The sequence below is a fragment of the Molossus molossus genome, unplaced genomic scaffold (genome assembly GCF_014108415.1).
Source record: "Molossus molossus isolate mMolMol1 unplaced genomic scaffold, mMolMol1.p scaffold_m16_p_15, whole genome shotgun sequence".
Lineage (NCBI taxonomy): Eukaryota > Metazoa > Chordata > Mammalia > Chiroptera > Molossidae > Molossus > Molossus molossus.
In genome coordinates, this window is record NW_023425350.1 from 68,914,752 (window position 1) to 68,929,963 (window position 15,212).

At 41.9% G+C, this 15,212-nt stretch overlaps 1 protein-coding gene across 1 annotated transcript; it reads left to right on the forward strand.

Annotated features, from left to right (window-relative positions):
* Positions 1 to 525: 525 nt before the first annotated feature.
* Positions 526 to 9,471, forward strand: IL1A (interleukin 1 alpha). The gene is made up of 7 exons (XM_036263295.1): positions 526 to 552; positions 1,171 to 1,225; positions 2,387 to 2,435; positions 3,269 to 3,491; positions 5,283 to 5,456; positions 6,984 to 7,102; positions 9,258 to 9,471. The coding sequence occupies exons 2-7, from the start codon at positions 1,179 to 1,181 to the stop codon at positions 9,453 to 9,455; spliced, it is 810 nt and encodes a 269-aa protein (XP_036119188.1). The 5' UTR covers positions 526 to 552; positions 1,171 to 1,178; the 3' UTR covers positions 9,456 to 9,471.
* The last annotated feature ends 5,741 nt before the right edge of the window (positions 9,472 to 15,212 follow it).

Below are 15,212 nucleotides of genomic sequence, written 5' to 3' on the forward strand. Positions count from 1 at the left end.
CACCCCATACTCTGAGTGATTTATGCCTATTTAAATAAACCTCCCTCTTCAGAAAAAAAAAAAAAAATGGATCTTCTTCCCTCAAGGGCCACCCCTCAGCTGCCAGAGCCTGGCTGCCCAGTACCCCGTCAATTCATACTCTGCCATGGGGAACAATACCCAAATTGATCCCAAACACACACCACGGCTCCAGAGCTCCTCGCCACCTCTAGCCACCTCTAGTTCTGATGTTAGGAGTTCTTCTTCCATCATCTATTTTTAGAAATTTGTTAAGTTTCCTGTTCTTCCTTTTTTCTAAGACAATGTGTTATAATTGTTTAGAGCAACACAATAAATACATCAAGCAAGTCAAAACCCCTGGGAATCTCTGGAAACAACATTATCAAGTTTATAACCTATCATTATAAGGTTGAATGAATGTAAGATTCTTACTTGTGAATTTCCCCTGACGTGTGGCCACGCCTACTCCGTAGAAGACAAAAGGCACTTGCGTCTGACAGGCTCAGTCTCCAGGCAGAGGGGAGTCACTCCACAGGCGTCTGAACAGCGAAGGTATTGTCCTTACCACATCTTTGGCTTTTCAAATATTTGACTATTATCTCTCAAACTGCCTTCTCTGAAGCTATAGCCTTTTCTTTCCCTTCTTGTCCTTTCCTAGTTGGGTGTGTGAGTTAAAACCACAGTCAGATTTCAGATAATGATTCTTCCTCCCAGTGGGGAACCGAGAGGCAGAGGGACTGGTCTCATACACGGGCACCGTGGGTGCAGCCAATCCTGCCCTCAGAAGGAACTCTACTACCAAATGCTCCCGGAGGGAACTGGAAGTTTCCAGCTCTGTCTCTCTCTTGCATCTGTGTAAACAGGCAAATACCTCATTCTTGTGGGTTGTTTTATAACTGACCCGAAGTTCACTGAATGCCTAGTATGTGCATGCATTCTGGGACTAAGGTATACTAAGGTATACTAAGATTCTATAAGTTTGCAATCCAGTAGAGGAGGTGGATACAATGCAAATAATTTAAGGGAGTGAAAAGAAGAATGGAGGAAATGCTGAGCTCGGGCTAAGTCATGCATTAAGTTTCTCAAGAAGCACAAAGCGGAGGTGGTTCCCTGAAGGTATCTGGTTCCCAGACGGGCTCCGCTGACGGCCCCTGGTGTTCTCTGTTGCAGAAGTCAAGATGGCTAAGGTCCCTGACCTCTTTGAAGACCTGAAGAACTGTTACAGGTAGGAAATTGATTCTCTTGTGATTCAGTGGGCGGGGATCAGCTGAGAGCTACAGTGACCAGCTTGGGGCCAGATTGGCAGAGACTGAAGAGATGTGGCTTACCTCCAAAGTCAGGGCAGGTTCAGCCAAGACCCAGGGAAAATAAGCATCCAGCATGTTCAACTGAGATGACATTGACAGGGAGACAGCCGTTACAGAAAAAATTATTTTTAAGGACTGCTGAGTCCCAGTAAATTTCAATGTCTACCCAGACATATCCTCAGCTGGGGTCACATGTTCCAGTACAGTAATGGGTTTTCATGGCCAGTCAGGGAGAGAAACCATTCTCAGAAAACTTTTTGATCTCAATCTGAAACGGAAAATGGCTCCGTAGCAATCTGAGCGCATGAGTGCTCAGACACAGTCAAAACTCATTCAGACTGAGGAGAAACGCAAACAGATAAAAAGATAAAATCACAGCACAACTTAACAGGGTGGTGCTCCCGTTACCTGTCACCAGGCACTCGCATACATTAGGCCATTGGAATGTCGTCTGATGTGAAGCCAATAAATGACTGAATCCGTTTTGGTGGATTCATGACAGCAACGTGTAACATAATCTATTCGGCTAAAATTAAAATGAGGTGCTTCCAAGGGCTTCTTTTCTCTTGAGGAGCTTAACATTTTTCTCTGAAATTTAATTACAGCTCTTCAATTTATTAGCCAAGCCCTGTCTCTGTTTTTGTTGATAAAACATAGGTAAAGATCAAAGCCTGTCCTGATGGTTACTAACCCCAATTAGTGAGGAGCAAATCACTATGTGTATGTGTATATATAGAAGTCTTTCATTTTCTAAAATGACAGTAGTGACCGTGTGTGTGTGTGTGTGTGTGTGTGTGTTACCCAAAGCCAATATAGTCATTAAAATATGTTGCCCATTGGCCTGGCCGGTGTGGATCAGTGGTTGAGCATCAACCCATGCACCAAGAGTTCGCCGGATTGATTCCTGGTCAGGGCACATGACCAGCATGTGGGCCTGATCCCCAGTGGGGGTCATTCAGGAGGCGGCCAATCAATGTTCGATGTTTCTCTCTCTCTAAAATCAATAAAGAAAAAAAAATGTTGCCCAGGGACAGTAGTGATATAGCAAACAATTATATTCTTTTCATCTTATTTGACAGTGAAAATGAAGAATACAGTTCCGAAATTGACCAACTCTCCCTGAATCAGGTAAGCAGAAGACTGATGGGATTGCTATTCTGACACAGTAGTATTTTCTCCACCAGAAGAGAAGAGTAATAGCTTGAATCCTAGAAACTTCTGTTGTACCCTCACAAGAGGTCCAGAGAGGTGTATCTTTGTTACAAATGAGGCCGACTGCCTCTCTGCACTGAGAGTTGCTGGCCTTCTTCATGCTTACCAGATTTTCCCAGAACAGAGCAGAGCTTCCTTGAACCCCCAGAACTGGAGTCTCTTGGCCAGGCTTCATCAGAATGTTAGTTACACCATCCTGAGACAGCCCCTTTGGGATCTGTCTCCTAAGGAGACGTGTTGGGGTCATTCACTCTGACTCCAGTTCCAGAAATTGTGCCTGCAATGTGACAGCCCATGAAACTGAGAGGGAGGAAGCAGCCCGTGCTCCACTGTGAGATTTTGCTAGGAGACTACACAAGTACTGCCTGTGTGTCTTTGGTACCTGCTCTAAAAGCTGATTCCAGAGGAGTATTTCTAAAATACTTGTGCCCTGTCCAGTAAAAGTCTAACTTCCTGAGGGAGAACTAACTGCAAGGCCTCCACTCACTAGGGTCTCTCTTGTAAACCTGTTTCATTACATCTCATTTTTGAGTCGGTTGATGGATAACAGTAACTGGCCAAGAGGTCACATCCTTTCAGGGAAATCCTGAGAGGAAGGGAGGTGGGGAGGAGAATATTGACAAAACAGGGGTTAGCCAAGACCAAAATGGAGATCCTTCTCACTGAGTCTGTTGAATAAAACTCCTGCTAAAGGATTCTCATTCTATGGCCATGGGAAGCTTCTCAGATTCTACTTTCCATTCTCACAGAAATCCTTCTATGATGTAAGATACGACCCACTTCCGGAGGACTGCATGGACAAATTCATGTCTCTGAGTACCTCTGAGATCTCCAAGACATCCCAGCTCACCTTCGAGGAGAGCGTGGTGGTGGTGGCAGCCAATGGGAAGGTTCTGAAGAAGAGACGGTTGAGTTTCAATCGCTTCATGACCGACAATGACCTGGAAGCCATCGCCAATGATCCAGAAGAAGGTAGGGGGTCAAGAACAATAATATCCTTGTTTTCCGTTTTTAAACAAATTTAGGGACCAACGAATACAGGGGCAAGTACAATCTAGAGCCAGAGTAACAAGTGGGCAACTAGTCTGGTAACTACACGGAAGGAAAATTACATTTTTATCCTCTCCAGCAGGGACAAAGCAGCAGTGGCCTGTGTCTAAGATACTTGCTCACTTCCTCATTTCAGGGCCGTATTGTAAAGGCCGCGTGACTTTCCGCCCTCCAGCAGCCCTTTATGCACTATTAGTAGGTCGCAGTTAGCAAGCTATGTTCCTCCACATGCTAACTGTGCCTCCTTGGCCAAGTTACTCAACCTTTCTGTGCTCCAGTTTCCTCTACTGTAAACTGGAGATTATCAGAGCTCCCACTCATTGTGCAGATTAAAGGTGTCGATGCTTGTAAACTTCTGGACTAGAATAATGCCCGGCACGCAGACGATACCCAAAAAATGTCAGCTACTGTTACTGCTGCTGCCACTGGCTTTGTTAACACTACCAACTGATACCGTTTTATTAGTGGCTGCGTTATCTCCAAACTTCACAACCACCCTACATTCTCATGGTACAGGTGAGGAGACTAAGCTCAGTGAGATGGTCACCTGCCCGAAGTCACACACTGTGTACATGGGAAAACCTCAAACCAAATTCTATAAAGATCACAATTTTTTTCTTATGCCTCTACTCTACAACCTTCTATGTGAAACATAAATAGTATGTCTAAGGTAGCAGCTCAATACTAACCCATGTTCACATGGAAGATTGAGAAATAGAAGAGAATGTAAGAAAGAAAATAGAAGTCACTCACACTACCACGAAGAGTCTAACACTGACAGCACTAAAAGGCATTCCTTCAAGTTGTTTCTGAGTAATACCCACATGTGAACATGTTTGGATCATACAGTACACAATTTTATGTCTAGCTTTTTCTCACTTTGCAACATGTCGAGGGCACTTTAGAATGTCAATTTTTCACCATTGTAAGTAAGGCAACAATGAGCATCCGTATCACCAAACCTTCATTTCTCTCACCATTTACATCCTTAGAATAGATGCCTAGAGGTAGAGATGCACAGAGCCATGGGGATTCTGACGCTACTGATTTACACCACTGCTCAGAGGAGGACAGACATTTAGACCTGTTCCCTCAGTAACGTACATAATTCTTAATGTATTTCTTTCTTTTCTCAGTGCATTCATTTGAAAATATAGGTAGGGAATACTAGGAGTCTTCCTGGCTACTTAGAAACCTCCAAACAGCCCTGGCCGGTTTGGCTCAGCGGTTAGAGCATCGGCCTGCGGTCCGGAGAGACCCGGGTTCGGTTCCCGCGAAGGGCATGTACTTTGGTTGCAGTTTGTCCCCGGCCCTGGTTGGTTGTGCGGGTGGCGACCACTCGATGTGTCCCTTTCACATCGATGTTTCTCTCTCTCTCTGTTCCTCTCTCTCCCTCCCACTCTATCTGAACAAAAAAAAAAAGGAAAAATCCTCGAGTGAGGACGATTAAAAAAAAAAAGAAACCTCCAAACAACCCAAAATGAGAACGTTGCACAAATAATCTCTCTTTTAAAAATACTTAGGCATCAAAGTTTCAAAAGAAATGATCCTGGAGCCCACTCTACCATGGCTGGGCGACTCCAGTTCTCTGTTTCTCGCCGGATTGGAGTGGCCCTCATAGTCCTGCCATAGCTACTCTCTATGCTCGCGTCAGACAGACGTGTCCTGTGTTTGCATCCAGACACTAATCTCAGCTTGTGCCATTGGTTATAGAAATCCTCCAGCCCACATCAGCACCTTACAGCTTCCAGGGCAACATGAAGTACACCTTCATGCGGGTCATCAAACAACAGTTCATCCTGAACGACACCCTCAATCAAAGTATCATTCGAGACACGTCGGGGAAATTGCTCATGGCTGCTGCATTAAATAATCTGGACCAAGCAGGTAACTGGACAACTTGGGTATCCTCCCTCTTATTTCTGTATTTCTTTCAAACTCTACTTTCAAAGAATACACCTCTCTAGATTCCTGGCTTTGCATGGCTCTTCTAGAACAGAAGAATGCATATCACCCCGGTAAAAAAAACCCAGGCAAGGACAGGAGCGTCAGCCGAACCCGGGCGCCCACGAGACAGGTGTCCTGTCTTTGAGAGCACCGAGTGCCGTGTACTGCTTTCTGATGTAGTTTCTCCTTCAGATCTCTCAGTCTCGTCCTCCATTTTAAAGATGAGGAAACTGAGTCTCAAAAACATTAAAGGACTCACCCCAATTTACCCAGAACCAATGAGGAGCCATCACACTTCATTAGAATCCCTGCCAATCAAACTTACAAAGAACACCAAACTAGAAAGAACTATTATCACAATCACATCATGTAACTGTGAGGCAATACAGCCCATAAGCTGCAAATATGTTCTGCAGGATGAAATTCAGTGTCTAAGAAGTTTTGTCACACAGATCCAGTGTCCATGGTGTACACGGTTTAGCTCCAGGATGTGTCATCGTGTACAAAACTATTTTCCAAGGTACACAGAGGCTCCCCTGCAGCAAACAGCAGGGTGCTTTCTGATTGGACTTCAGCTAACAAGCTTCCCACCCTACGACAGTTACAAATCATTCTGTGGTCCATTTTCACACAATTTCTCACATATTGATATGTTCTGTTGCAAATATCTTTGTATATATATTTTTTCCCTATGAGGTTATTTCTTTAGAGCATATCCCCAAAGCAGAACTCCTGGGTTCCCAGGCACATATAATTTTACAGCTCTTACTAAGTTTTGTTCTCGAAGGAAAACTAAACTACTTGTCACTAACACTAGCAATGTGAGTTTCAACTTCCCTAAACCCCTCCGTTTTAGGTCATTACAAACTCATGACTTCACAAATTGCAGGATCTTATTCCACTAGTGCAATTACAAGAGATTTAACAAATACTGAGCTCACAAGTATTCATTCAACATAGAAGATTCTAAAGACATTAACCAAGCCCTGGCTGGTTTGGCTCCGCAGTTAGAGCGTCAGCCTGTGGACTAGAGAGTCCCAGGTTCGGTTCCCGCTAAGGGCATGTACCTCTCTTCCAGTTTGTCCCTAGCCCTGGTTGGGGTCATGCAGGTGGCAACCACTCACTGTGTCTCTCTCACATCGATGTTTCTCTCTCTCTCTCTTCCTCACTCGTTCCCTCCCACTCTATCTGAAGATAAATGCAAAAATGTCCTTGGGTGAGGATAAAATAAATAAATAAAATAAAAAGTAAATAAAGACATTAACCAAGTGTCTACCTGCCTAGTAAATGTGGCGGACATGGTGAAGGACACGAAGATGCGCCAGTTCCATTTCTGCCACTTACACCATAGTTAGGGACCTAACACGCACACACGTGGACACACGCACGCACACAGTATCTACATAAACACTTGATTGTATACAAATGCAATAGATTTACTTTCTTTTTGGCTTTTCTCTCCTCTAGTGAAATTTGACATGGGTGCTTATAAATCAGATGATGTTAAACGTGTTGTGACCCTAAGAATCTCAGAATCACGACTGTTTTTGAGTGCCCAAAATGAAGGCGATCCCGTACTGCTAAAGGTCAGTTGTCCTTCGTCTTGAACTTACCTTCCTTACATCCCATACATTTGTAAATGACCCCAGTAGGCAGACAACTCTAACAGAGGGCACAGTCCTCTACTCTTCCTGTCACAGTCCCAGCTGCTCACCCGCCCCCATCCTGCTTCTCCCCCAGCCCCAGGGGCAATTCTGGCCAGGATCTGTGAGAGCGGAAAATGAAGGTGCAAGAATATATACGAGGTTAATTGCCTTCTTTCGTCTTTTTTGTTTCCCTGCCTGATCCTATACACCTCCCAGCCCAGGGCATCCACTTATTTCATCCATCTTTGATCCTTACTGACATCTACTATCTGACTTACGTAATAGGAGGCATTAGGACAATAGGCTTGCTTCCAAGAAACTCAAACAAGCCAACCGAGATCAGAGAGGATTGATTAATCATGTGCCAGCAGACACAAAGCAAACAGCTGGAGCCAAGATTCAAGCCCTGGCCTTCTGATTCTAGTGCCTCTCTCTGTTAGTGCCCACATTATCCCTGATCCCAGCTCCATCTCCACTGCCACCATCCCCTTCAGGCGTAGACACACACGCCCGCTGTAGTCTTAGAGTTTTCTCCACCGACAAGTAAGTGACTCTTAGTCAGTAAATGTATAATCCAACCCCCACCCCCACTAGGCTTTACGTGGTGCATGTGTTTCTCCACCTGGGTCCAGTAGCTTCATTCATGAAGCCATTCAGTACGTGTTATTTACTGGGAGTCAAGCATAGTACCAACAGCTGTGTAGACAGTGGCGCGGCACAATCCCTAACCTTATAGAACTTAGTCTCCTGGGAGACGCAGAGACGAGACAAGCCAAGTAACCAGTACAAAGCGCAAGGTGCTACAAGGCAAATAAACAGGGTGCTGAGAGAGAGGAAGGGGGGTGCTCTGTAGAGAGAGAGGCAAGAACAGAGCTCCCTGTGAAAAGAGGTGGCAGGGAGGGAGCATGCCCTCACGTGAGGAGGTGGGTGGGAGTGGTGCATTCTAAACAGAAGGCTCTGACTGCTCCCAGGCCCTAGGTCTTTAAGGGCTTAAAGGCCAGCTTCAAAGATCAAAAGGGCACTCTAGTTGCTGGGCACCATGAGGAGGAGGGAGAATAGGCAGAGGCTAGTGTTGGTGGAGTCTTGCATTTGGAGTTTATCTGAGGTACAATAAAAGGCCATTAAAGGGAGTTCACTTATATTTTCAAAAATGGAGAATAGATCAGAAGGAAGGTAATAGAGGAAGCAGAGGGCGCAAGTAGGAAGTAATAGCAACAGTCATGGGGTAGGAAGTGCTGAGACAGGTGGAAAGCAGTAGACAGAATCTTATTACATTTTGAAGACAAAACCAAAAAGAGCAAGAGGAGAAACTGCATTTACTGAGGTGAGAAAAATTAGGAGAGGAATAGATTTAGGAAATAAAATCCTTTTTGACATTGAAAACCCCAAGGAAACCTCAAAATAATATTTAGTTTCTTTAGACTAAGAAGAGTAGAAAAGGAGTATCTCAAGTTGGAATTTGAATTTTACTTTTCTCTGAAAGTATTGTTAAATCCTGTTCATAACCACAAGAAGAGTACAGCCTAAAGAGACCACAATCGTCAACAATTGCATTGAAAGTTTTCAGTTGCTAATATACCTGGGTGGTGTGTGTGTGTGTGTGTGCTCGCGCGCGTGTTTAACCTTCAATTGTTGACTCAAATACAGACATTGACATCTCTAAATTATAAACTATTTTCCCAAACTTACGATTTACACATTTTGATGTCAAAATCTTTAGAGATCTTGGAATTGCTAATGCTTAGATTTGATGCAAAATGCCTTACGCCTGTGTTGGAGGCAGGACAAGAATAACACTTAACCCCACCTGCCAGCATACAGGGAGACAATGGTGTCATTGGCAATCTTCATGACTAATTTGGATTTGTCTCCAGTTAACTAAGGAAATCAACTATGATGAATAGATGGGGCCATACATCTAACTGGCATGTAATACATACTTGCTGAATGAACAAGTGAATGAAGAACCTACATCACACACAGAGTCACAACCCTAACGTGCTATGTTTCTCACAAAGGCTACATGACAAGGGATTGAGCTTTGATTCTTTTTCTAGCATATTATTCTCTAACATTGCTGTCCTCCTTGTCCTAGGAGATGCCTGAGACACCCAAAACCATCACAGATGAGACCAATCTCCTCTTCTTCTGGGACATTCATGGCACTAAGAACTACTTTGAGTCAGTTGCCCATCCAAATCTCTTTCTTGCCACAAAGCAAGAACAGCCAGTGCACATGGCAAGTGGGCAACCCTCGAACACTGACTTTGAGATACTGGATAGCCAGCCTTGACTCTGGAGCCTACTTATCTGTGAAATGTTGACCATCCGTATGTACCATGTACATGAAGAAGTCAAATCCTTTACTCTTAGTCACTTGCTGAGCATGTGCTGAGCCTTCGTAATTCTAAATGAATGTTTGCTCTCTTTGTAAGGTCTAGTGAACCAACATTAATATATAATGCTGTTTGTTATTTAAGGAACACCCTATACTGTGCAAAGTACTAATCATTTTAATTATTATTATTCATAATAATCTTGGAAGGACCAAGGCTCCTGACTATCAAAAAGACTCTACCCACATTACATATGGGTTAACTAAGGCACAAGAAAACTGCTAAGAAAGATCCACAATGGCAGTTGGAATGAGAAGCCATAGACCCAGATTTCATTCCAACTGCCTGCCTTTTGCTTTTAAGTTGCTGATGGACCCTTAGTCAAATACTGTGAGTTTCTGGGACTTCAATTTGATCAAAATGGAAGGAATGACACCTATGTCCTTTCTGCCTCAGCAGTATTTTATGACCATCAATGAGACTATTTCAGTAAAATGCTTCTTGAAACTGAGCCTCAAGAATAAGGAAAAGCATGGAATATTATTTTAAGTTATTTATATATATTTATAAATATAATTTAATATTATTATAATATGTTATTATATTTATGGCAATTCGTTGCAATCTCTGAGTGTGACTGGGCATCTTCTACGACAGACAGTGTCCTCCAGGCCGAGTGAGTTTGATGTAGTCACCCTGAGGCTGTGTATTCTATTATCTGACATCCCTGTAATTATGATAATAAATTTATATTATTTTGTTTGTTTGAACTGATAAACGGTCAAAATCTTTCATTCCTCTGCCTTTCAACTTGCCTTGTCATGTGTGTGCCATTCAGTTTGACCTGCTGTCAAGTGTTGCTCACTAAAATGGAATAATTTGAGCCTAGGCAACCACAGGACAACTGTTATCTAAACTTTCTTTTCTGGAACATAAGCAATGTTCCTTCTAGGTTCTAAAGGTTGGAATCAAACCATAGTGTCACACTACCATCCACAATAAGCACTGATGACTTCATTATCAATCACAATGGAATAAAAATTCCAAAAAAGTAAATCTGACACAGAATTACTTATTGTCTTAATCATTTTTGACTGCATGGTAATTAGGAACAAATAATAAAAGTTCACATAAATAATTATAGCTTTACTTTACAAAACCAAACCAAGATTTTATGGTTTTTCTCTCCCCTTTGTTAGCTAGCCAGTAGCATAAATGGCATTAAGAATGATAATATTTTCAGGTTTTTTTAATGTTCACAGTACACACTTATAACACATTAATTCATATATCCACACAAACTCACATGTACAGAGCCACAGTAATAACTAACCAATGCATTTAGAAAGCATGGATACAAGATATGTTGAGTTGGAAAAAGTTAAAATCAAGGGAACTTGGAATTAGACATGGGAAATAATGGGGAAGGAGTAGTCCTAGATGGCTCTCAGCTTCCTGTTACTGCAGAGTAAGTGGGTGATGGTGTCAATCAGCACTCTTGGTAGAAATATATGGAGTTCTTCTCACTACCAGGATGCAGTACGGTGAGTACCATTTTAGACATGTAGTTAGAGCTACTGGCAGGATGCCCAAGTACATGTGTAGAATGGGCAAATGATGATGTAGCTGGAACTCAGGAGAAGTTAGAACTAGATATAGATTTGGAAGACACCAGGTGTATAGTAGGTAAAATCTTAAAAGTGACATCAGAGAAAGAATAGGAGAAAAGCACATGGTGAACACTGTTGTTTGCCTATGCAATTGCCATCTTCCCCGCCTAAAAGGTAAGAAGCTCACCATGATGGGGTTCGACAGTCTTGGCACTAAACTTGTTAGACTATTTTTCTTTTATGATGGCCTTCAGACACCAGTTTCCAAACTAATGAGAGAAAAGCCAAATCTCCACCTGTAAGTTCAAGGTACAGAAGCAAAAAGGACGTGTCCCTACCCCTCTTCCCACTAAGTCATCCCCGATACCCAAAAATACCTACACACAAACTTTTGGGGGTGATGAAAATAGTTGGGATAGTAATCATTCCTGTGGTAGATATAAATATGCTTGCATATCTATGTCTATTCCTCAACTGTATAGTGGTTTTATGACTATATACATTTGTCAAAATTGTCCTCTTGAGTCCTGACTAATGTTGTCAATGGTTTTTATAAAATTTGTTGGCCAGAATTAAGTATAACACTTAAGATATAGTCAGACCAGCAGAACTCAGAGTAGTATCTTGTCCTTCCTATTTCAGACACAATGCTTTTGTTAGAAAACAACATTAGCTCTTTGAAAGCAAGTGACATTGTTGACTCATATACTGTTCGGAGGCAATTAAGACCTAGACCAATCTTCAACCTAAGTTCAAACTTTAAATGTATTCCTGTTAAATTTAATCTTCATAATTTGGCCCCAGATCTTTTTACATCGTTTCAGATTCTGATGTTTTTTTAATATATACTGGCATTTCCTCTCCTCAGCTTTGTAACATCTGTAATTTAATGAGCATATTTTTATTTTGTTAACAGTATATTGTCAAGTATAAAATAGGTTACAAACATTTTACAGTGTGACCCTGTTTTTATTTAAAATACCTACAATTTATACTTAAATGATTATAAAAAGGTATGTATCCAAAAGTTAACAATCCTTACCTCTGAGTGATTGAATGATTTATAAGAGTTTTTGGTTATATATTTTCCTGGATTTTTTTCCTTCTTTTTTTGTTTTTTTATCCTCACCCAAGGACATTTTTCATTTTTTATTCAGAGAGAGAGAGAGAGAGAGAGAGAGAGAGAAGCATTTATGTGAAAGGGACTCATTGAATGGCTGCCTCCCACATGACCCAACCAGGGCCAGGGATAAACTGCAACTGAGGTATATGCCCTTAGCAGGAACCAAACCCAGGTCTCTCTGGACCGTGGGCCGACACTCTAACCACTGAGCCAAACTGGCCAGGGTGATTTTCCTGAATTTTTAAATAAATGTATGATTGCACAACAAAATACCAATTTACACAAAAATTTTTATGAGTTTGACTTTTATTTAGATTCCACATATAAGTGATACCATGGAACATTTATCTTTCTCTATCTGACTTATTTCATTTAGCATAATGTCCGCAAGGTCCATCCATATTGTGACAAACATCAAGATTTCTTTCTTTGGTATGTGGCAATAAAGAAATTTTGATGGGGCCCTGGCCGGTTTGGCTCAGCGGTTAGCGCGTCGGCCTGCGGTTGGGAGAGACCCGGGTTCGGTTCCCACTAAGGGCACGTACCTCGGTTGCAGTTTGTCCCCAGCCCTGGTTGGTTGTGCGGGTGGCAGCCACTCGATGTGTCCCTTTCACATCGATGTTTCTTTCTCTCTCTCTCTTCCTCTCTCTCCCTCCCGCTCTATCTGAACAAAAAATGGAAAAATGTCCTCGGGTGAGGATAAAAAAAAAAAAAAAGAAAGAAATTTTGATGGGCAACTAACTCGAAGTAGTTCTTAGTGCCATGAATTTCCCAGAAGAAGAGGAGATTGGTCTCATCTGTGATGGTTTTGGCTGTCTCAGGCATCTCCTAGGACAAGGAGGATGAAAATGTTAGAGAATAAGATGTTAGAACAAAAAAAATCAAAGCTCAATCCCTTGTCATGTAGCCTTTGTGAGAAACATAACACTTTAGGGTTGTGACTCTGTGATGTGATGTAGGTTCTTCATTCACTTGTTCATTCAGCAAGTATGTATTACATGCCTGTTAGATGTATGGCCCCATCTATTCATAATGTAGTTGATTTCCTTAGTTAACTGCAGGCAAAGCCAAATTAGTCATGAAGATTGCCAATGACACCATTGTCTCCCTGCGTCCTGGCAGGTGGGGTTAAATAGGACATACATATGGCCAAGAGACATATGAAAAAATGCTCAGCCCCATTAACCATCAGAGATGCAAATAAAAATGACAATGAGGTATTACCTCACACCTATCAGAATGGCTGCCATCATCAAATCACCACACAGCAAAGTGCTGGCGAGGGTGTGGAGAAAAGGGGATTCTAGTACACTGCTGGTAGGAACGTAGACTGGTGCAGCCACTATGGAAAACAATATGATGTTTCCTCAAAAAATTAAAAATTGAACTTCCATTTGACCCAGTGATTCCACTTCTAGGAATATATCCTAAGAAGCCTGAAACACCAATTAGAAAGAATATATGTGCCCCTATGTTCATAGCAGAAGTATTTACAATTGCTAAGATCTGGAAACAGCCCAAGTGTCCATCAATAGATGAGTAGATGAAAAAGTTATGGTACATTTACACAATGGAATACTACACAGCTGTAAGAAAGATCTCATACCATTTGAGATGACATGGAGGGACCTGAAGAGTATTATGCTGAGCAAAATAAGCCAACCAGAGAAAGACTAATATCACATGATCTCACTTATTTGTGGCATATGAACAAAATAAGCTGGTGAACAAAACAGACCCAGAGACATGGAAGTGGGGTACAGACTGATAAACCTCAGAAGAGGGGGGCATGGGGCAGGGAAGAAATAAACCAAAGAACATATATACATAACCAATGGACATAGACAACAATGTGGGGGGGGTGGCAATAAGGGGAAAAGGAGAAACATCTGTGACAAAAACAAATTAATAAAAATAAATATAATAATAGAGTTCTTTGGCAATTCGAAGTCTTTGGTGCTTGCTTACAAATTTTAGAATCATTTGTTCTATTTCTGTAAAAAATGCCATTGGAATTTTGATAGGGGTTGTATTGAATCTGTGGGTCACTTAGGGTAGTATGGACATTTTAACAGTATTAAGTCTTCCAATTTATGAGAATGGATTATCTTTCCATTTATTTATAGTTTTCAATGTACAGACCTTTCACTTCCTTGGTTAAATTCATTCCTAAGTATTTTATTCTTTTTTGATGCAATTGTAAATGGAGTTGTTGTCTTAGTTTCTTTCTGATAGCTTGTTGTTAGTGTATAGAAATGCCATTGATTTCCGTATATTGGTTTTCTAACTGGCAAATTTACTGAAACCAATGGTTTTTTTTTGTTTGTTTGGGTTTTTTTGTTTTTGGTTTTGGTTTTTTGGGTGTCTTTGGAGTTTTCTATATATAATATGTCATCTGCAAATAGAGACAATTTTACTCTTTCCTTTGACTTTTACTTATGCCTAATTGTTCTGACCAAGACTTCCAGTACTATGTCGAATAGAAACGATTTGAGTAGACATCCTTGTCTGGTTCCTGATCTTAGAGGAAAAGCTTTCGACTTTTCATCATTGAGCAGATGTTAGCTGTGGGATTGTCATTGATAGCCTTTATTATGTTGAGGGGCATTCCTCCTATAGCCAGCTTGTTGCGAGTTTGTATCATGAATAGATATTGAATTCTGGCTAATGCTTTTTCTGCATCTATTGGGGTTTATCCTATTTTCCGTTGGTTTTGACAGAAAGGGAAGTTCTCCTGCCGGAAACCCTAGCATCCCCACGCCCTCCATCCGCTGCCTTAAACGGCGCCGGGCAGCTCGCTCCTCCAATCAAAAAGCCTTGAGCGGAGCCAAGCGCAAAGTTACTATTTTCTTTTGTCCCTCCCTCCCCAGCTTCCTATTGGCAGGTTTCAAACCCTTGGGAGCCAATGAGAGAGGGCGCAGGCACGGAGCGCGTCCTCAGCTGCGGGCGCGGCCTTTGAAGAGCAACTGTCACGGAGGAGC